The sequence below is a fragment of the Sturnira hondurensis genome, unplaced genomic scaffold (genome assembly GCF_014824575.4).
Source record: "Sturnira hondurensis isolate 20B ecotype Veracruz unplaced genomic scaffold, ASM1482457v3 Scaffold0019835, whole genome shotgun sequence".
NCBI lineage: Eukaryota > Metazoa > Chordata > Mammalia > Chiroptera > Phyllostomidae > Sturnira > Sturnira hondurensis.
In genome coordinates, this window is record NW_028092466.1 from 1,504,320 (window position 1) to 1,527,301 (window position 22,982).

The 22,982-nt window shown below is 42.5% G+C and overlaps 1 protein-coding gene across 5 annotated transcripts in view; it reads right to left on the bottom strand.

Moving 5' to 3' along the window:
* The window catches only part of DNAH9 (dynein axonemal heavy chain 9), a 393,611-nt gene extending 374,243 nt beyond the window's left edge, over nt 1-19,368 (bottom strand). For 3 of the 5 annotated variants that reach the window (XM_037028294.1, XM_037028293.1, XM_037028292.1), the window contains exons 1-6: nt 18,880-19,367; nt 11,026-11,222; nt 7,893-8,051; nt 6,668-6,798; nt 2,267-2,478; nt 461-694 (exon numbers count right to left, since the gene is read on the bottom strand). In XM_037028294.1, the coding sequence (XP_036884189.1) occupies nt 461-694; nt 2,267-2,478; nt 6,668-6,798; nt 7,893-8,051; nt 11,026-11,222; nt 18,880-19,296 (1,350 nt within the window). In that variant the 5' untranslated portion in view covers nt 19,297-19,367. Of the gene's footprint in view, nt 1-460; nt 695-2,266; nt 2,479-6,667; nt 6,799-7,892; nt 8,052-11,025; nt 11,223-18,879 lie in introns of all 5 variants that reach the window. The other 2 variants (XM_037028297.1, XM_037028295.1) reach the window with 1 other exon arrangement.
* Nucleotides 19,369-22,982: the final 3,614 nt, after the last annotated feature.

A 22,982-nucleotide genomic window follows, 5' to 3' on the forward strand; every position in this document is an offset into this window, starting at 1 on the left:
TTTGCACACCAAACTTTTTAGCAAGGGTGTATTTGAAACAAAGTTTGAAGATTATGGGCAATCTGAAGACCAACTGAATTAGCCGACTGATTCTGATAGGAGACTTAAGACTTGGAAAATTTTAGCTTATGGTAAAAGTTTAAGTCTAGCAAGTAATGTGTATGTTAAAGCTTTTGTTTCAGAAAGGCTGAATACCAGTGTCTTTTCCAGTTTCAATTCCTTGGGCCTTCTTTCTAAATGGGTCTATAATCAGACTTTCCAAAACTTCTAGCAGAATCACCATTATATGATGATCAACCCAAATGATAAATCAAAATATTTGAATCTTACTGCGGGTTCTTCCAACCAGTGGAGGGTTGACCACCATGTTGCGTTGGCCATTTTCCTATTTGCTTTTTGGATCCCTGGATTGTTCACTCCTGTCTGGAGCTGGAAGCCTGGGGTGCAGAAGCACACTCACCTCCACCACATGCAGTCGTCTCAGGAAGCCATCCAATTGCACAAAGACCAAAGAAGACTGGAAATCCCACTCCCTGACTTCCTGTTTCTCTTTGAAGTAAGTGTGCAGATTCTCTCTTCTGTCCTGAAACACCTGCTTGAAGAAGTTCAAGGTGTCCATGACTACTTGCAGTTTTCTCTGACTTTCTTCCACCTCACTTTTTAGGAGGTCCTCTGGGCTGAGATAATCAGAGGCCTGGAATGCAAACACATTAGTGTCACTAAAACTGGTTGCAAGTGCAAGACATCCTGCAACTTTGCCAACTCCAGCTCTGAACTGAATAATTGCCCAAGTAATATTTTTAGTAGTATAATATAAGAAACATGTGACTCCATCCTCAGTTCCACAAGTGGATTGGGACCTGGGTTCAAGCCAAATAGCTAGTGATTAGCTTAGGTCTGGGCAAATGACCAATCAGAGACAAGAAAACATCATGAGTCTTTTGTTGGGCCAGCTGGGACTGAGGCAAGTGTTCTTTCCTAGGTGTTCTTACTGACTTTCAGTAGTAAAATAATTTAAGTGCAAGAATTCTCTAACCATAATTATTTCCCTGCCTCTAAGAGACTTAACCTGGAAGCCCATGGAGCTGAATCTGTTAGACAGCTGCCTCCACCACCGCGGGAGGGGAAGAAAAAACTGGGTCCTGAAGGTACCATCTAAGGCCTTAAGGTAAGCCATGGCTAAAGGTAGTGTGGCCTTGGTCTTCTGAAGTCTGTGAGCCAATAAATTATCTTTTTTGGTTGGGTTTCCTTACACTTTCAACCAAAAGATTCCTGGCTGAAACATAGAGTGATGCACCACTGGTTTACGAATCAAGCTACTTGGCTTCCAGTCATGGATGGGGGGACCTTTGGCAACTTTGTTAGCCTCCTGGAGCCTTAGTCCACATCTTTAAATAGTAATGCTAATCTAATAAGGCTCTCCCTGCCTACCTCATAGGGCTCATGTGAAAATGACCAGGATCATGAATGTCACAGCAATTTGGAGCCTGCAATGTGCTTCATAGATGTTAGTTATAATTAGCTCCTCTTTAAATGTGTTCATTATTTAGTCAGTCTCAGTTCCTTAGATAAAAAGGAAGCCAATTTGGGGGAAGACCACCCAAACCTTCTTAAGACCTCCAGTTCTATTCACAGACACACTCCTAGAGGTTTATGCTGCCCTGGTTGGTGCTACCAGAGTCTTTAGGATGGGGAGCATAAAGCATGTGATGCAAGAGGCTGCTTTTCTGAAGCTGACAGGCACCAAGTTCTCAGAGTGTCCAGGGCACATGGAGCCTTGCCCTGTGTGATTTCATCAGAGCCCCACAATCACCCCGCTGCCCTCTGAGATGGGCCTCTTCTTTTTACCACTGCACACAGGAAAGTGAGACACAGAGCAGATAAGAAACTTGACCAGGCACACGCAGCTAACAAGTGGTGACGCAGGATTTGGCACAGAGATGTCTGACTCCAAAGACAGCATTCTCAGCCATTAGGCTTCACTGCTCACTTAAAACAGGCTGAGGGTGCAGACCATTAAGGAGGTTGAAATTCACCACTCCTACACTTCATCAGACTGTGGGTTTTGGGTAGAGGGGAAAGGAAGACTATACTGCAGCACTACTGAAAATGTCTTTTTGTGTTACTGGCTTGACTAGTAAAATAATGCAAGCAGGAGAACCCTGTGGACTGTAATTATTTCCCTGCCCTACACTTTACTCTCCCCTGTGATTCGATGCCAACCATCCCCAAGGGAGAGGTCACCAGGGGTCCTGGGATGGCCAACCTGCTGGATGAGAAGGTTGCAGATCTCTTGCAGCAGCACAGTGAGCCGCCCTGGGGAGCAGTAGGACTTGCACGTGGCCCAAATCAGACAGACCACATGGAGCAGAGGTCGCAGCCGTGACTTCACCTCCGGAAACTCCACGCTCTCTAGGGTTTCCAGGTGGCGGTAGAGTGGCATCAGGTGTGTGTAGATGTCCTTCGCTTCTATCAGAGCTGGAAGAAACAGAAGAGAGTCACCCTTCTCTGCCTGGAGCTCAGATCCACCAAGTTGGAGCCCTGGGGCCTGGAAAATAATGAGTCTGAACTTCCCAAACTGAGAGAGAAGAGAGAAGGCTGGTCCCCCCAAACTTTCTAGCTCTGAAGATAAGATACTGAAATCTGAAGAGCCCTGGACAGCTAAGATAATGATTTGAGGAGGCTTTCTTATAACATTCCTACATCTGAACTTCTTGGCCCTCTCAGCTCCAGCCTGGTGCTCTGTGTGGGGAAGATACTTGGTAATTTTTTGCTAATGACTTTGCCACTGATAGCTCCAAGGCAACACAAAATAGATGACAGAGGACAGATTTCAGAGTAAAGAAGATATCTTTAAACATCAACCCAGACGCTTACCAGTTGTATGACCTTGGACACATTTAACCTCTCTGAATCTCAAAAAATAGGTTGGACAGTAACTAATTTAAAGAGTTCTTGCCCTGGCTGGTAGACCTCAGAGGATTGAGCACAGGCCTGTGAATCAAAGGGTTGCCAGTCTGATTGCCTGGGTTTTGGGCCAGGTCCCCAGTAAAGAGCACTAGCGAGAAAACCACTCATTGATGTTTCACTTCCTTCCTTTCCCCTCTCTCTAAAAATAAGGAGTTCTTGTGAAGGTCTGAAGGTAGTACAAATAGACTCTTCATACATAGCTAACAGTGCTGGACCAAAGTGGGCATTCCACAAAGGGTAATGTCTCTGATGAATATTTGCTAATAAAAAATTTTATTGAGCTCTTATGGAGAAGAAGTCACAGGGAACAGAGAACTAACACAGCCTGAGGATGATGAGGAAAGCCAGGAAAATCTCCTACCATTTCCTTTGACACAGCCCAGGAAGGGGAAGTGCCTCTCACCGATCATCTTATGGTGACAGAGAGGGGAAAGTAGAAAAACCAGTAGCATGGGGTACTAATCCTGCAGGGCAAATTAGAAGGAATGCAGAAGGCCACTGGTAAACTAAACAGCAAGGCAGTGTGTACAAAGATGAGTTCTTTCCCAGGTAGAACATCATATGAGAGGCCCTATTATATGAGAGCAGATGGCCTTCATTGAGCACGGGCCTGCGAACCAGACGATCATGGTTTGATTCCCAGTCAGGGCACATGCCTGGGTTGCAGGCCAGTTCCCAGCAGGGGACTCACGAGAGGCAACCATACATTGATATTTCTCTCCTTCTCTCCTTCCCTTCCCCTCTAAAGATAAATAAATAAAATCTTAAAAAATATATATCTATATAAAAAGAAAGTCAAATGTCATGATAAATTAATTAGAGTGGTGAATCTTAAAATAAGAGAGTGGGAAGCAGCAAACTGCTGTGTGGGGAGGGGCATGTCAGAATTCAGCAGCCATTCTTTTATTTATTTATTTATTTCTATTTAGAGGGGAAGGAGAGAGGGAGAGAAACATCAATGTATGGTTGCCTTTCATGCATCCCCTGCTGGTAGTTGGCCTGCAAGGAACCGGCCTGCAACCCAGGCATGTGCCCTGACTAGGAATCGAACTGTGATTCTCTGGTTCGCAGGCCCGTGCTCAATCCACTGAGCTACACCAGCCAGGGCAGCAGCCATTCTAATGAGGGTGAGCTCTAGCTTTCATGGGTGTTGTGAGAAAAGAAGCTGAGCCTAGAGGCCAGAGCATCTTTCTCTTTATGATAGTATTTTTAAAGCAAATCTTTCTGTAATTGGTAGCACTCCACTGATTTTTAAGACCACAGTGTTCGAAGACTGCCTCATTCAGTCCAGGATGCAATCACCTTGGCTCTCAAGGCAAATAAAGAAAAAGGGATGAACAGAATTAGGCTCACAACTTTTAACAACTATAAATATAAAAGGCCAGTTGCACAAGGCTGCCCAGTAGTTTTCTGGGAAATCTTTAACAACAGGCTCTTCTGAGACAAAATCCTTTATTCACAGCATCTGCCAATTTCTGTTGTATAATTACCAACATTCCCACTATGCCTAGTTTAAAGCTACCAACTTGACTTCAGTGAGTGTTAGGGAGGATGATTTGAAAAGATTTGCACACAGTGGGCTCTCCTGAGAAACTGCAAGCCAGTTCAAATCTGTTCCAGAGCACCACTGGACCTCAACATCTCTTCCACTTGCAAAAATCCTGGATGAGCAACCACCCTGCAATCCTGCCCCTAGTGGGCAGAGATGAGAACTCCCTAATTAGTCTGCTCTCCTCCAGGATACTGTTGTTTCCTATTCCCAGGTTCTTTATTTCCTAATCAATTCTGCTTCAGACAACCTTGTTCCAACACATTTGACTACATTTTTTTAACCCCCTTCTTCATTTGTCACTCTTTTCCAATTCATGTGCACTAACCCAGGAATATTTATTTTCTTCTCCCTGTCCTCAGTCCATCAGTGAGCCAGTGAAAACCCCTCCTATGACTAATAAGAGTAATGCACATAAAATACCTCTAAAATATTTTTACTTTTCAAAGATCCCAACAAAATTTCTGACAAGTTCTCTACTCAATTCCTCTAATCAAAATTATTTTCTTCTATCATCCAAATTGAATTATATATTTCAAGGATTTTTATTTTTACAGTAGTGTTTATGTGGTATTATTATAACTGCTTTTTAAAATTTATTTTCATTGCCATTATATACTCTACTACAAATAACTTTTTAAAGCTGGCATAAGGGACCAAGCAAGTAATAGTGTAAATAATCATAGTCTATTAATTTATTAATAATCAACTCACAAATATAATTCTACTACATGTATTTTTTAACTTCAGAGTCCCAAATCACAGTCATGTGCATATCTCCCTTAAGATATTTATCATGTCTGCAAATAACCTATAGTGTTACTTAAATTTTCTCTGAACTGACCCTCATTTTAACTTAAATAAAATCATATAAAATGAGAACTTCAAATCACTAACATCAATGGAAAACTGGCATCATCTATCAAAAATGGTTACCCTTTCACACATTTTTAAGTACGCCTGTTGATACATCCCCCATAATACTCTCTCATACCAACAGTGGTACACATACCACCAATTTTATTGAACTACAAATTGGGAACAACAGTCAATTCCTCTGGGACATGAAATCTTTCAGTGAAGCAATAAATCAAAGCCTCAAGGGATGCTTTGTTCCAAGCCAGCTTTATGTCCAGGCAGAGCAGACTCTGTGATAAGACTTCAGGGCCAGAAGGACCTCAAAGTCTAACTACTTCTGCAAGTTCTTCTCTGTTATGGAGTCCATGTCAGAAACTTTACCGCTACAACTTTCATTCCTATAGCTGAGTGGTTTTCAAGCCCCACATCATTTGGAGAAAAAGGTGGGACAAAGAATTAACCAATGTGCTAGGGACACAGGACACTCCCCTCTTTGACAGAATGAATATATCTCTATTAGTTCTATGTTGTGGGACTGACATAAGAAATTGTCTTTGAAGACAGAGTACTATAGAGGAAAAAAATGTTTGGAAATCATTGCTTGGATGAGTGTAAATCCCGTGAAATCGCAAATACCTCTTAAAGCACATTTTGACCTACAATCCTGAAGAGGTAGGAAGAGGTCTGAAAAGAGAAAGAAAAGAAGCTAAGTGCACTGTTGAGAGGAGAGGGAGCCCTGGAATAACTTAACTACTTCTAATTATAGGCTTTGCTGGCTTTGCAATTTTGACAAGGTTGATCTTGCCTGGTGCTCAGATGGCCAGGAAATTGCAGTCCCTTCTTACAGTAGGAACGGAAAAAGCAGAATGGAACTAGAAATGGAATAAAGACCTGGAGGGGCCAGGGGCAAAGAGGCCTGAATTCCACAAGTGAGAGATAAAAATATGCATTTGCGTGGTATGGTACAGTCAATACACCACTTCCACTTATATTACATCACAACAGCTCAAGGAAGTAGGTGGGAAGTGTGTGTGTCTCATAACCATGGTATACACCAGAACTCAGAGACTTAGAGGACTTTCCCTAGGTCACAAAGTGGTGGAAATGCAAACAGAGCACAGGGTAGCTGCCTTCCTGCTTCTAGATTTGGTATTCTTGTCATGCTAGATTGTGTGGGGTCGGAGGGTTATTAGGACTTAAAGCTGCTGAAATCAGAGAGAGAAGATAATTTCAGCCCTAAATTACAAATTTGAGATAAACATATTCATGAAAATACTTGCTGCTCCTCACCTGCTACAACATCTCTGAACATGGCTTGGAAAGCTGGGAAGTAGCTGCTCTGAAACTTGTCCAGGAGCCCCGCCAGGCCCCTCACCTTCATTGTTCTGAGTTGATTGTAAATGTGTTCCAGATCCTCAGACCTGTAACACCACAGAGGAGGTGAGTCCAGGTGAACGTCGGGGAACACCAGTCACACGACAATTACCCCCCCTCAGATGGACAGAGAGGAGGCCTGCCTCAGGGGCTTCCACACAGGCTGGCTCCAGTCCAAGTAGCTAGACCATCTGTGCCCAGAACAGCAAGGGCAAAAGCCTGCATCAGGGACATGGTTCAAAGGGGCAGCTCCAGGAGGTAACAGGAGAGAAAACTGCTGAGAACATCTGGTGGCTCAAAAGCTTGGCAGCTGGAGGTCATTAGCTCTTGCAGGAAGGTTTGGGGTGGGCGAGTGAGGTGTCAGAGTGAGGCTGCTGGAGAAGCACCCGCAGTAGGCCAGCAGAATGGTCAGAACCGGGGAGGGGATGGGACATCTCAGCACAGCGGCACCAACGGGTGCTGAAACCCTACAGGCACTCTAGGTCATGGGATATGGATGCTCCCCACTCGGTGCAAGAACAGGGACATCTGCTTCAAACATCTATCTCCTTTTGAGTAAAAGCTTAATCAGCAAAATGATAAATAGGAGCAAGGAAATGGGGAGCCAGATGTGGAATCAGCAGGAGAAATAACTAGGCCTTTCTGGAAGTCTGTGGCGCTGGGACACAGAGGCTGATGGGCTTTCAAGTGCTGCTGATGACTGGCTGGGACCGAGGAGTGGCTCTTCTGCAGCCTGCTGTCAAAACACTCTTTTTCTTCAGCTTCTTACACAAAGTGTGTGTGTGTGTGTGTGTGTGTGTGTGTGTGTAGCCTTGACTGTCAAATGAGAAGGGAGTAGGCAAGTAAGAAAAATATATAAAAGAGAACTAATTAATTTTACATGTACTTGAAAGAGCCTTTAAAGAAATGTCAGAAGTTATACTGACTGTAGTAGCTCAGGAAGGAGGGGCAGCCACTGGACCCTAGGAAAGGGTGCCTCTCCCAGAGTGTAGGAAAACTGCATGGACCCAAGTGGCACTGAGCTGTGGGCTCTAGGGGATGGGAGAAACACCTGGAGGTGGGACTAGACTCATGGTTGGTTCCTCCAGGCTGTGACCCTCTGTAAGACAGTTGCCAAGGGTCTGAGTGAGCATGCACCTACCTGCTCTTCCAGAAGTCCAACTCCACCTTAGGGGTGAGATTTTCCCCTTGTAGGAGCAACTGGGAAGACTCTTTCTTGAGGACCAGCTGTACTTGGTGGCTCCACTGGATCACTGCTGACTCAATGGCATAGATGACAGACTTATCTGTGGAATCCAAGCTGTGAAAGGCCAAACAAATCTCTTGAAACATTGGAAATAACTTAACTCTGGGTGCTCCCAAACTGAATCCCAATTTTTTAAAAGAATAGGTGGGAAATTCCATCTAATCTACACATTCTTTGAAAAACATTTTTTTAAATCTCCACCTGAGGGCATTTTTTCATTAGTTTAGAGAGAGAGGAAGGGAGAGGGGAAAGGAGAGAGAGAAACATTGACTGGTTTCTTCCCATACACACCTGGACCAGGGATTGAATCCATAACCTAAGTATGTTCCCTGATTGGGAATTGAACCCATAATCCTTTGTTTATAGGATGACACTCCAACCAACTGAGCAATGCTGGCTAGAGCTAGTCCTGTCATTCTTAACTTTTGTTGGACAGTAGACTGATGAGTAGTCAATTCAAAATATAGATCCTCCCCAGACAAAGTGCTTATGCGTGCATGCATACACAATTATCCAAGACAGTGTTCACCAATATTCTGAAGCCTAGTTTAAGAATTTCAAATTCTGTGAAGTCTTTCTGTCAATGCAGGTATATACTAGACAGGAAACATTTGCACATCCACCCAGACCTTGCTTGAATCCCAATAATGTCAGTAGCCTCTCAGCTTGACAAAACAGTGCATTCCTCAGTAGATGGGCTCTCCCTGGGAGGAAATGTATCTCTAAATGGAAGCACATCTACCTTTCTGTGGTTTCCTCACATTGGTCTTAGCCCTGACCTCTGCATCAAGAGGAAATTGGTTACTTCCTTCTCCCCAAAACAAATCAGCAGTCATCTGAACACCAATGTTAACTTCACTCTGTCCTTGCTTTTCTGGGAAAGAATGGAATTCTCAAGCATTCTACCTCATCTATCCTTTTAATAAACAAACAAACCAGGAATATTTTAGAAGGACTTAAAAATGAAAAATGTATTTTGATTTGCCTTTTTATTAAGTTCTAAATAAAAATTGTTTATACCAAGAACTTGATACAAATGCAGAGAAAGGGAGTCTATCATTCACAGTTTTATACCAGGAAACCACGTTTGCTTAATTTAATCATAAATGATTATAGAAGGTATTAAAGGGAGAAGATGCTCACCTTCCTGAAATATGACCCAGCCTTTTGGGAAATTACCAAGTTCAAACAAAGGGTGATAAACTCAGTAATGATTATATACACAGACACTGAATGTTATGTTAAAATATAAAAGGAACAGGAAAAGGGTAATTTGTATTTATTTATTTTAAAATTGAATATTTTTATTAAACTAAAATAACTTTTTCATTTAACTGGGAAATTGCTTCAAATTATATTGATATATGTAGCAAATTACTTCCAGTAGCAAAAACTCATTATAAAGTACATTGCCATCCCACGTATTACTTATTCTTCAGATCAAATCATGGGCTCTGAACATACAACAATAACAGTAATGCATCGGGAAACTCCTGGCATTAGGGCAGTCTGAGATCATGCAGGAAGATGGCCTGTTGCCACGAACACATAGAGATGCTGGGTAGTCTCAGGCACCTGCGGCCAGTTGGCATTTGTGCATTTTCCCAACATGGGCAAATACACAAATGGAGGTCATCCAACTTGGAAGTTGCCCACTTCAGCTTTCATTATGACCTTCTTCTCCCAGATTATCCTTAAAGGTGCACGTCTAGTGCATCTTGGATATCAGCAGGCCTTGCATTTTGACTTTTGGCCCATCCCCAACCTCAAGTCTCTCCAACTTAGTTGTAATAGTTAGCTACCATTTAGTAAGCATTATCATATGCTATATGCTATCCTAAGAGCTTTACAGATACCATCTCACAAGGACCCTGAGTGAGAGGCAGGTACTAAGTCCACCTGCATTTTATAAGCAAGAAGAAAACAGAGTCTGGGGGAGAATAAATGACTGCTTACACATGTCCTGTCCGCATGTGGCAGAGCCTGAAGTAAAAGCTGGGATCCAGAGCTCTGTGCTAGGTTCTATGTAACCTTGCCTCATAGCCTTCCCATTCTATTCCAGACACTCAAGGAAATGATAGAGATAGTGGATTCTGCCATGGTTCTCCACCCATTTATGTTGCTGTGTTGACCAAAAAAACACATTTTAATATTAGACTCTAAAACATCAAAAAAGATGGCTTTCTTAGTGCTACCAACAATGGTTTTCAATGAAACCAGTATTTTTATTTTGTTGATCCAGCAGATGAAATTATTTTCTGTGTTTGAGTAATCCCCTATACCTAAGCATCTTGTTAGGAGCTCCCCGATCCCCCCCAAAAAATGCTGTGTAGAATACAACAAACAATATCATTTAGATACTTAGCCTGGCTTGAAAGAAAATAAAAATACCTCATTTTATGAGGGGCGCAAAGATAGCTTGTAGCTGGAATGGTAAGTAGAAGCTGATGGCAGACGTAATTCCTGAAGGAGAAGAGGCTCGGGTTTCAATGCCTACTTGGGCACAGGAGGCATGGACTTCAAGCTCTAACAAAGCCAGATTTGTTTCCATTTAGAACAAAAATCCCCAGGATCTGAAAAAAGTCGCCAGCTGCTGGGGAAGGAGGGTCTGGAACTGTAACAAGAGCCACCAGAATGAGTTCTGTGGCCTCATGTGCTGGGTAAATGCTGGGAAGTGGCATGGCTGTCTCCCAGACTGGATCTGGGCCTTTGCCAATGATGAGACACTGTCCTGATAAGCAAAACACTGAAATCAGTGTGGCTGCTCTCTGCCCTGATGTAATTCTAGGTGGAAAAGAGGCCATGATGCTGTGGTAGCCTTATAAGACTTCAGGCAGGGGGACTGGGACAGGGTAGCAATCAGCACAACACACAGAGTCTGAGGATGTTGGCAAACAGCAGAAGTGGGCTTGTGTGTAGCACAAAGACATGTGCAAAGTCAGGAACAGAAAAGTCATAAGAAAAACATTCAGATAAATCAATGTCTCCCATATCACAGGAGCCATGTGGCCAGACTGGTGGTACTTACATGGTCTCACTTTCAGAATCCCAAAATGCCATGTTTTCCGATCCTGCTGGAAGAGGCAACAAAGTCTTACCCCTCCTGTGCTCAACGATAACCATGAGGTCACAATGGAGGCTGTGGGCATGCTGCTGGACATCTTGACATACCACAGGGGGCCAGTCTAGGTGATTCTTCTCATTGACCAAGATGGGGATAACAATCTGGAAGAAAGGTGCACAGGGAAGAAAGGCAGATGTTCTACTTCTGAGAACTTACAGAAAGACTATTCTGAGAAAGGCCCAGAAAACTATGCACAACCTTTTGCAAGTTACTGTGCTATAAGGCCTAATATTAAGAAGCAACATTATGTTTTGCCTTGACATCTGATAAAATCGGGCGAGGTTTAGAGAGCCTACCACAAGCTTCCATCCCTCTTAGCTCCTACACATAAGGTCCATTGGTCAAACAGTCCTCCTTATCAAAGAGAACAGGCATAGTTGCTGCTTATCCCAGAGGAGTGGGCTTCAGGTCCTTGCCAGCCAGTGGAGTTATTCAAACAAGCCAATTTCATCCTTCCACTAGATCCAGCGAAGACCACACACACTTGATACTACAAAGCTTGCCTCCCACAGCCTCTTGTTTTTCACTCTGTTACCAAGGGCAGCCCCAGGCATGGTGTCCTCCTCCTTTGGGCTGTGAGTGTATGTGACTATTCATAGTTGAATAGTCACTATTCAACTATTCAGTTGCTGTCAGTCTCACTTGACCTGTTATGTAGTTAGCCCTCCCCATAACCCTAGGGCAGGAGTCCCTCCCTAATCAACAGGGTGAGTAAGAGGTGATTAAAACATACACAAAGGCCAGAGACAAAACATAGCACAAGTGAAGGTGAAGATGACCCTCTGTCTCCAGGGGATGTGATGCAGCATCTAAAAAATGTAAAGCAAAGTTAAACATCTTGCAGCTCTCTGTAGGGTGAACATTAGTTAGTTTTGGACACCCAGCATAGTTCCTCTTCCTTCAGTACCCATCTCCATATCCAGAGGTGAACATTGTGAATAAATATGAACAAGTGAGTCAGAACAAAGTCTCTTATCTGAGTTTCTGGAGAAACATTCTCTTGATTATGAGCGTGGAGCTACTAGTGGCAATCTTCCTCCCACATGGAGCCAATATGGAGAAGAGGGATCTTACAGGTGAGGCAAGGCCAAGGCCTATGACATCCTTTGAGCTCCTGCTCTTGAACTCAAATTGAGTTTTCTATCACTAGCAACTTAAAAAGTTGTAATTAATACAACTTACTAGGAAACTGCCTGTTAAATGCTCACAATATAAAGGGAGCACTATAAAGAAAAAAAGAAAATCTAGTAATGTGATAAGGGACTGTTAAATAAATAATGAAAAGGAAGTATGCATTTATATGGTTTTTTGGGCTGTATATATGACTAATAAGTCTGTGTCGCTACAAAATACATCTAACATGTGAAATTCAAGAGGGTGATCCCTGCCTGGTCTGTCTGAAAACAATCACTGAACTGAGAACTTACACTTACAGGTGAACCAAGAGTTCCAAGAAATGAAATGTCACAAGTTGAGTTCAACTCACATTCATGTTAGGAAAGGACCCTTTGGACCTAGAGCAGAAATGATAAACAAGAGAGGGGAGAGAGTACAAAAATTTTTCCTAAGATCTCAAAGGGAGATACTGCATCTTATTGTTGTTTGCATATGGGCAGTCCTCCCTGGGATCTGGCATTTGGAAGCACTCAGTAGACATTCATAGAAGAATGTTTGCTGTCTGAAGAAAAAGGGTAGGTGGGTTTGGGTTGGACTCTGGAGTGCTTTCAGTGATAGAAAGATAATGAATGTGAACTCTATGAAATTAAGTCACTCATTTCCTTATTCAGTAGGTATTTATGGAGCATCTACTATGTGCTAGTGCTGTCCTAGGTGCTGGAAAGGTACACCAGTGAATTACACATACAGATTATTGACCTCATAAAGTTTATATCCTAGTGGAGAAAGAGTCAATGAACAAGAGCTATGGCGGGGGAAGAGCAGATGAGGAGAATAAGAAATGTGCGGTGGAGGGGCTGCATTTGTGAATGGAGTTATTGGTGCAGGCATCATTGTGGTGACATTTGAACGAAGACTGGGGAGGCCTGGGAAAGTGCTCTATATATTGGTATATATTGTTGAGGGAAGTGAATGCATCGTGGTTAGAAGGAACAGACAGTGGAAAGGCCCTAAGGTGGGAGTATGACTAGTATGAGCAAGAAGCAGTGTAAAGGGCAGCAAAGCTGAAACAGGGTGAATAACAAGAGTAGGGGTGAGTAAAGGGGGTCAAATTACATGCAGCCTTGCCTGTAGAATTTTGAATTTCTCTGAGAGCCTTTTACTCTCAGAGAAATGGAAATCATTGAAGGGTTTTGAGCAAGGGAGTGACACATTAGGATCACTCCAGCTGTTGAGTTGAGCAAAGACTATAGGGGGGAAAGTGGAAAAAGATCAGATAGCAAGTTATTACTATTATACAGAAGACAGTGGCTTGGCACAGGAAGGAGTAGGGGAGTCAGTAAGAAGTGGTCTGATTCTGCATAAATGTGGAAGGCTCAGTTTATGTGATTTTTTAATGGATTAGTTGTGGGATTATGAGAAAAAAAAACAGGCATCAGGATGACTCCAAGTTTCGAGACTTGAGCGACAGGAAGAATGGAGCTGCCATTAACTGATGTGAGAAGATAAGAGTAGAGTCAGTTCTCGAGGGATGTTCAGGAGTATGCTTTCTGACACATTAGAATTTTATATATCTATTGGACTTTCAACTAGGGAAACTGAGTAGTCACCTGGTTGTGGCAATTGGGGGTTCAGAGGAGCAGAGAAGGCAGGAGATGACAAAGTTGGGAGGTGCCAGATACAGACAGTTTGTAAAACTCTAAAACTGAATGAGCACCCCAAAGGAATAAAGCAGAAAAGAAGTCTAAGGAATGAGCTCTGGGGCCCTCCCATTTTAAGAAGTTGAAAGAAGAAGTGCTATCTCCTATGAAAACTAAGAAGGAATGGCCAGGGGGACAGGAGGAAACCAGAAGACTAGTGTCCTGCGAGCCCAAGTGAAGAAAGTTCTTCCAGAAGGAGAAGCTCGTCAGGAGCTGGGCCAAATCCTGCTCTCTCACAGGTCAAGCAGGGAAAACACTGAGAGTGAAGGTGGGCAGTGACATATAGAGGCTCCTTAAGTTCTCTCCCATGAAGTATGAGGGTAAACACCTGACAAATGAGTATAAGATAAAACAGAAAAAGAATGGGACCCAGTAGGGACAGACACATATGCTAGACATTTTGCTGTAAAGGGACCGTAGAGATGGGATGATAGATGGTGGGAGGAATGAGGATTTTGTGTGATGGGATTTATCTAGCGGAGAGGGAAAAAATGAGAATGTAAGACAGAGGGGAGAATTGCCAGTGCTATCTCCTCAAGATGAGAATGAGAGGATTCAGAGCACAGGCAGTTTTGGTTTTACAGCTGGCATCAGATGACAGCAGACAGTCCATCTCAGCAATGGAAGGAATGGCAGTGGTCGGACATGCCTACAGATAGCGGCATATGGGGTAGGTATAAGAGTTTGTGGAAATTTCATTGTCTCCATTTTTTTTAAACCAAGAAAGAAGTAAGAGCATCACAGAGTGAGAGAAGAGATTTTGGCCATGCAGCAGAGCACCCCAAGGAGAACTGGATTTGGGCAGAGTAAGGAGACGAGGACGGGTTAGGAGAGTGAGAAAGCTTTTAAGTGGGATGTAGAGTGACAGTAATTCCTGTCCTTTATGGGTTACCTGTAACATAACTTCGTTCCAGCTGTCCTAACATATCACTACTAAGTTTCATCAGAACCCTACAGGGTAGTTTGACCCTGACAGAGGTGAGCTAACCTGCTCACATCATGCTGATGAATTTGACAGAACCAGTTGCTTATTTTTTAATATATCAATATTTTTTGATGCTTAGTCCTTCTATTTAGCTTATCCTTCCAGATTGAAACACCCAAACAGAAAATTATGTTCAGAGAAAAAGCATTTAGCTGGATAATAGAGCATATTATTATAACTTATTCCCTATTTACCCTATTTTTTAAACTTAGTCCTTTTTTAAAATTTTATTTTTCAATTACAGTTTACATTCACTGTAACTGTATTAGTTTCAGGTGTATGGCATAGTGGTTAGACAACCCTATACTTTACAAAGTGATTCTCCCTGATATCTCTGGTCCCCACCCGGCACCATACATAGTATTAAAATACTATTGATTATATTCTCTGTGCTGCACCTTACATCTCCACGACTATTTTGTAACCGCCAGTTTGTGCTTCTTAATCCCTTCACCTTTTTCACCCAGCTCCCCACCTCCTCCCCTGACAACTGTCAGTCTGTGCTCAGTATCTATGAGTCTGTTTCAGTTTTGCTTGTGACAGAACCAGTTTTAGAACCGAGGTCCATCACATTCCAAATCCCAGGCTCCCTCTACAAAACACAGCACTTCAAAAGGACATTCAAGTTTCAGAGCTCTAGGACAGATAAGCTGGCAGTAGTGAACAAAGTGACTGGGAGAGGACTTCCTACTTTGGTAGGAACATTACACTTTATGCACCCTCCCCCACCTGCCCCCACATAAAGCAGAGGAATACTTCTCTCAGGCAGGTGGGATTTTTTTGGTTTAGTGATGCCTAGTGAAGAGGTGGAAGGACTAGGGGATTGATCTGCACAGTACAGAGAAGACAGAAGACAGAAGGGGAGGGACGGGTTTCTGGGCTGGGGGTGAGCAGAGTTCTCAGGGGGCACTGGATCACTTCCAGGGTATATGAAAGAAGATGGGAGAAAGGTGGTTGAAGAGCTTAAGAATCACTGTTGCAGGTTTTGAGAAATGAGGCCTGGACATATTTAAAAATATGGCCTGGACATATTTAAAAATAATTTTGTTTAGGTTTTTCAATAGATAATGCATTGGTGTAAATTTTAGAATTATTAGAGCTTTTACAGTGGAAACTCCTAGCCTGGTACCTCAGACACCCAGTTCCCCTTGTGGACCACTCTCTCAGTGAACGTCCTCCCTCCCTTTCCCCTTCCTTTCTCCCTTTTCTCCCTCCTTCTTCTCTCCCTTATTCTCCTTACCTCCCTTCTTCTTCCTCTACTCTTCTTTTATCTCCCTCTCTCCTTTCTTTTTATCAGAAATGGTAACATACAATTCACAAAATTCTGAACCTTTAAAAAATTATCTTAAATTACAGCATTATCCAAATAGCCAAGAGGTTAAAAAAAAACCCCTAAATGTCCACCCATAGATGAATTGAAAAAAATGTGGTGTGTGTAGGTACATATGTGTATATATTTCAGCCTTAAAAAGGGAGGAAATTCTGTCATATGCTAAAATATGGATGAACCTTGAGGACATTATGTGAAGTGAAATACCCGGTCATGGAATGGCTAATACTACATGATTCCGCTTACATGAGATGTTTGAAGTGATCAAGTTCATGTGACAAACTAGAATGGTGGCCGTCAGGGGGAGGAGGGAGGAAGAGGCAGATAATTGTTGTTTCATGGGTATAGAGTTTCACTCATGCAAAATGAGGGTGGGGTCCAAGAATCTGTTGCACAATCATTGCATGAAATTGACAATATGGGGGGGGACCCAAAAAACCTGGAATTTACTCATAAAAAACCATGTACTTATTCTTACACATTTAAACTGCAGTCACATTCAAAGTACTCTCCATTTGTTGTAATACACCTATCAAGACATTTTTTTCCACTGCTCAAAACAGTTTTTGAACTCATCAATTGTGATGCCTTTTAGTGTTTCTGCCATTTTTTTTTTGTTTCACCTCTTCCACATTGGCAAAACATTTCACATTGAAAGACTTTTTTCATCCAGGGAAACAAAAAAAAAGTCACTTGGGGCAAGATCAGGTAAATATGGAGGGTGGGGCACAGGGGTCATGCTGTTTTTGGCCAATGTGAGCAGGTGGCTTTATAAATCACCCATGCAAAATGGGTAAATGCGTTGAGTTTTCAAAAAAATTCATTGAAGCCGAACAGCCTCTCACAACAATGCCAGGTGATACACTGATGTAGATGGGTTCCTAGAATACTTACCTAGCAGGAGAAGCCTATACTACAAAGGGCTCGCCCTCCAGAAGATAATTCTCTTTTTGGGAGGTCTCCCTCGTATTGTACTCTTCACTTGGAAAATGTTGGGAGAATGAACTTTTTCTTATGTGTTTGTCTTAAGGACTTTCACATCAGTCATTCCTCTTAATTATGGATGGACCTTACTTCATTCATCCAGCAGCCTAGTGATGAACGTTTAGTTTATTTCCAATCTCTTTTCAAGGCATCAGTCAAAATTCTCGAACATTTGAGGGTTTGGATTAGTTTAGAATTACTTTTGTTTGCAGGACTTCATTTCTTTGGCTATGACGCAAAACCAAGATGGAACTGCTGTCTCCCACATACATTAGGTATAGTTCCATCTAGGAATCTTTGTTCAATCTGCTTCCCATTCCTGAAAGTTACCTCGCTCTCTATTTTTCCTAATTCTTCTCTTTTTTTCAGAGATTCAGGACACTAAGCTCTCAAGTTCAACACTTGAGGATAAGCATGGTTCTCACAACACACAAGTGTCTCCCCATCATTCACAAGGGGATTTGATCCAAGCTTGGACTTCCGCAGGGATATTGTTCAGACAATGCAGAACAGCAAAACCATTCCAGTTGTTAAAATGCTGAATTACTTTCATATCTATTGAGAAACCTAGCTTTCACAGGCCTCCTGAGACCTTGTGTCATCCCAGACCCTTACCAGAAATTTTCTCCTCCCACTGCCTCCTAATAAAGCAACCAAAGGGGCTAACACCTGACTTAGTGGAGAGCCTCCAGGACCAAAGCCCAGCACTGGGGCCAATTTGACTCCACCCCAGTCAGACTAGTTTTAAGTTTTTTAAGACTATGATTAATTTCATGGATGAGATCTTGTATTTATTTCTTTGATATTCTCCATAGCACCTGTCACATGAAACATCATTTAGCTATTACTCTGTAAATATTATTTCATAACCTGCAAGATCCAGGACACCAAGCTCCAAGAAGCACACACATTCAATCTGCGGGCAAGTGTACTCCCATTCCAGAAAGGTCTAAACATCTCAGCAATCTCTCCTGGGCACCCCCTCAGAACCCCCTTGGCTTTCTCGGCTCTCTTGTGGGGCCACCAAAGCAATCCAAAATCCACACCTCTGGAGACCCTCCTCCCTGAGTGCCAAGCAGGCCCCTCTCAGTGCCTGTTGCACATTTCCAAGTGGATGCCCCAATGTGTCTGGGCACAGGTCTGATCTTTGGTTCATGGCTGCGGGATGAATGAGATGAAAATCAAAACCAAATCATCTACCCCTTTTAAACCTTCCGCAGAAGCAAACACTGTTTATAGCCTTAGTGACCCAACAGAAATGCCCTTTTGTTCACCACTTCCGGTCTTCCCCAGTGCCACTCGGAAGAGATACTATAGCCTTAAAAAGAGGTCAGGCCCCAGGAACTCTTAGGACTCTGGCCTCCCCTTTACTTTTGCTTGAACCCTACCAAGTCCTACACCCTTCACAGTCCCACTCTGACCGGGCCCTTAGATCTCCCCAGCTCGCCTCTCAGGTGTCCATACTCCTGTCCTCCGTCCAGCCCCGCCTCCATTTATTCCCCTTTCCTACGGCTTCAAACTCCGCTTGGAGTCTGGGCTCTTCTATGGCTCCGCCCCTTCCCGATGGCCCCGTCCCCGCCCCGTAGGTCCGCCCCTCCCCCTCCCGAACGGCCGCCAGCGCAGTGTCACCTACCCACCCTCACCTCGGAGAAGAGCGTGGTCAGGTGTTCCAGAGGTGCGGCGGGCACGTCCCCGCAAAGCACCGCGCCCCGGAGGCTATTGGACCCAGGCAGCTCGGACCTGGTGCGCAGGAAAAAAAGCCCCTTAGCGCAAGGGGGGTCGAACTCAGGACCCCCGTCCAGCCCCGGCCACAACGCCAGGCCCCCGGGCCCGGGCCACACCACCAGCAGCGGCTGAGGCCCCTGCGCAGCATCCTGGCCCAGGAAGGCGTGGAGCCGCTGCTCTGCTTCGGCTGTGCCCGCACAGCGCTCCCAGGCGCCGGCAGCCGGCTGCAGGCTCTGGGTCACGTAGGCCCTCAGGAGTCGCAGGCGCGGGTCCCTGCCAGGTTCCTGGTCCAAGTTCTCTCCAGCCAGCACCACCAGCTCCTCGGCGCTCGGCATCCCGCGAAAACTCTGGCTACAGAGGTTTCCCTAGCGACGGGGACGCGGTCAGGACTCCCTCCTCTGCTCCCCTCCTATTGGGCACAGGACTCCTGGCCCCTCCCCTTGCGGTCTAATAAGGTAGGAGAGGGACGGCGGGGGAAGGGGTGGTAGAGCGTCTCTGTTGCTAAGACACCAACCCACGCTCCGGTTTAGTGAATGGTCTCTAGGACTGGAGGTACTCAGGTTTATTGTCTTGGACAATGGTTTATTGATATGGTGCGTGGAGGAGAGGTCAAGGATATAAATGCTGTTAAGGATCCTCTTGGCTAGGGTCAGATTACATTCTTTAGAGGTCTCCAGGCACTGAAAATATTATAGCTTTCCCACCTATTTCCCAAATGTGTAATTCAAACTTTAAAACAATGTGAAATCATAAAATAGATATAAGGGAACTCGACGAAGTTTTATTTCTTGATGACAAATACTTTAAAACAGTGCTTATATGGCTTTTTAACATTTGAAATGTACTGGTATGACTGAGGAACTGGGTTTTTTAATTTAATTTTAATTTCTATCAGTAGCTTTTATATTGAACAGTTCAGCTTCAGTATTTTAATATATATTACAAAAACAATACATTCTTAGTTTCTACCTTTGTCTTTGCCTCAAGTGTGTGGACTCAAACTCTGAGATCACTTGGAGTTCCATGAATATGGCCACATCAGCTCTTAGCAAAGCAGTAGTAACATGTTGGACATTCAGAGCCTTCCCATCCTGCCCAGAAGTCTGGACATTGTTTTCAAAAATGGCTAAAATGAAGCACCTTTCCTGACTTCAGAAATGAGCATTTGTCATGCACCAAGTCCTTCTCCACCATGAGGATGTAGATAGCTTGGCCCTTTACATGCATGTAAGGTGTAAATGGGACAAGGAAAAGGACAACCTGAGCAGCCTGAGGCCTGCAGGTCTGAAAGGAGCTCCCTTCTGCCCTGTCACCCTGCTTTTAGTCACCGACCAGAGACTTTAGAATTTCTGGGTGACAAATAACATGTAATATGGCCTTTAGAGCAATATTAACAGCATAAGCACTTGCCAAAGGCAGCTCAGCTAACAATAGCCACTCAGAAAAAACTTGTAGCTGGAATGTAAAAATGACTGATTTTACAATAACTGGGGAATGAGAGGGGCTATGATGAAAATGTCCACATTAGAAAATGAATTCTTATTTTTGTAAATTGTTTTATCATTGCTAGATTAAACAATAGGCAGATCAACTACAAGTAAAGGGACAAAGCAGAAGCATTAAAACAATTTTTAAGATGGATTTGATCATTGGCACATAAACAAAAGCATCATGGAAAAATAGAAGAGTTGGTTGCTTCTTACACATTCACTTTTTAAGAGATTTTTCTTTGAACATAGGAAGGCATTGTTGCTGTTTTAATGCTTAGGACCTCTAAACACATCGACCCTACCCATGTTTTGTACAATATATAGAGTGAATTTAGGGACTTTGAGTTCCTGCACACCCTGCAAATAAAGTTTCTACCACCTCCACAATGGCCTGTTTTGCTCTTAATTTTCTTCATTCCTTTGCTCTAATTTACATAAAAATAGAAACACAGGAGCCTATGAAGATGACAAAGATGTCTGCCTGAGTAAAGGCTTCTGAACACTGGCAATCCTACCTTTTGCGTTTTTTCCTTCCAACATCACACCATAGTCTACTCATTGGGGTGTGATGGGGGCATCCATATGGGATTTATTGACAGTCATTGCAAACAATTATATGCAATTAATCATTATAAATAATTATTATACAATAATTATTGTGTAATTATGGCAACAAAAGTAAAAAATGTGTATTAGTTATTTATTGTTGTGTAACAAATTACTTCCAAAGTTAGCCATTTAAAATAGTAATAGACATTTATCTCATATGGTTTATAGTGGATCAGAACTTTAGGAGCAGTTTACCTGGGCGATTCTGGCTCAGGATATCTTATAATGTTTCAGACTGGGTGCCCTCAGGGACTGCAACATCTGAAGGCTTGACTGGGGCTGGAGGAGCTGCTTCCAGGATGGCTTGCTCCCAAGGTGGATGAGTCAGTGCTGGCTGTTGGCAGGTGGAGCTCTCCATTGGCTACTTGAACATTCAGATAACACTGTGACTTCCTTTCCCTAGACCAAATGACTTAACAGAGAGCAAGACAGAAGCCACAATATCTCTGTGACCTAGCTTTGGAAGTCACACACTGTCATTTCATAATAATCCTATTAGTTACAGAGGTCCACCCTATTCATTGTGAAAGAAAACTACGCCAGGGCATGCATACCATGAAACGAGAATCACTGTGTGCCATCTCAAAGGCTGGGTACTTACTACAAAAGGTGTTAAGGAAGATATTGAATTTTTGCAATTGTTCAAATGAAATTTCCTTTTTAAAAAATAGAAACTTTAACTCATTTCCTAGAACATAACATTTTTTATATTCCTTTTTTTTGCTTGAAATGGCTCCGCATAATTTATATTTAAGAGTTTTTTATAATGGTCTCTTTAAATTGTGGGTGGTCATCATTAACAAGAAATTTGTTCACACAAGCAAGTAATGCAAAACTTAACACCTTTTACAAACATTCAAAAATTAATAGCTGACATTATATATATAGAATTTAACAGCTCTTCTTCCTTGACAAATGTTATGTTGAAATTTCTGTGATGCTGCTAATGGGCATTGACTATAAGCCAATCTTTCTATATAAAATATTTCAAAATAATGATGAAATTTTAATTTCAAGAATCTGCATGCATTGTTATAGTAGTCTTCCAGCAGCCATCTTGGATGCCAGTAAGTGAGACATCAGACACAAATGGGCAGATGTATTGGATACATGTACAGGAGAGCCTAGACTGTGTGGGGCTCCATCCAGCAGACATGTGTAAGGATATTGCTTGTTGCATTGTTCACAAGAACACAATCATGAGAAACAAACCAAGTGTTCATCAATGATAGAACAGATAAATAAATTATGATGTATACCATTTATAGAATGCAATACTATACAGCACTGAAAATGAATGCACTATAACTCTATGCATCAATGTGAAAGAATCTCAAAGCATAATGTTAAACAAGAGACAAGTTGCAGCTGAATACATTCTGTGTATTTATTAGAGGTTTAAATAAAGTGAAATGAACAGTATTTTGTTAGACACACACATATATATAGTAATCTAGAAAAAAGGAATAATTATCTCAAAATTCAGATTTTGGTTACTTATTATTGGGGACAAAGAGCTATGGGATGGTAACATCCACACAGGGAACTTTTATATTCTTGTTAATGTTTTTTTTTCTTAACCTGGATTATGGGTTTTAATTTTATCACTCTTCTTAAACTGTACATATGTATTATATTATTCTTTATATGCATAATATTGTATGTGTGTACAATGTACAAAGTGTCACAATTTAAAAAAATAAAAGGGATAAATGTGGCATTTCTTGTCCTTTGAATGTTGTGAGGCAATTCATTTCAGTTACTGGGAATAAATGGTAATAATCTATTAGATTTACAAAATTATACATCAGATATCTTTAAATTTTTAATTGATTAGTTTTACCAATTGTATAATTAGGTCTGTTACTGGTGATTTCTTTGTTATCACATTCAGCAGGTGGTGCTCAGCCCTATCTTACTTT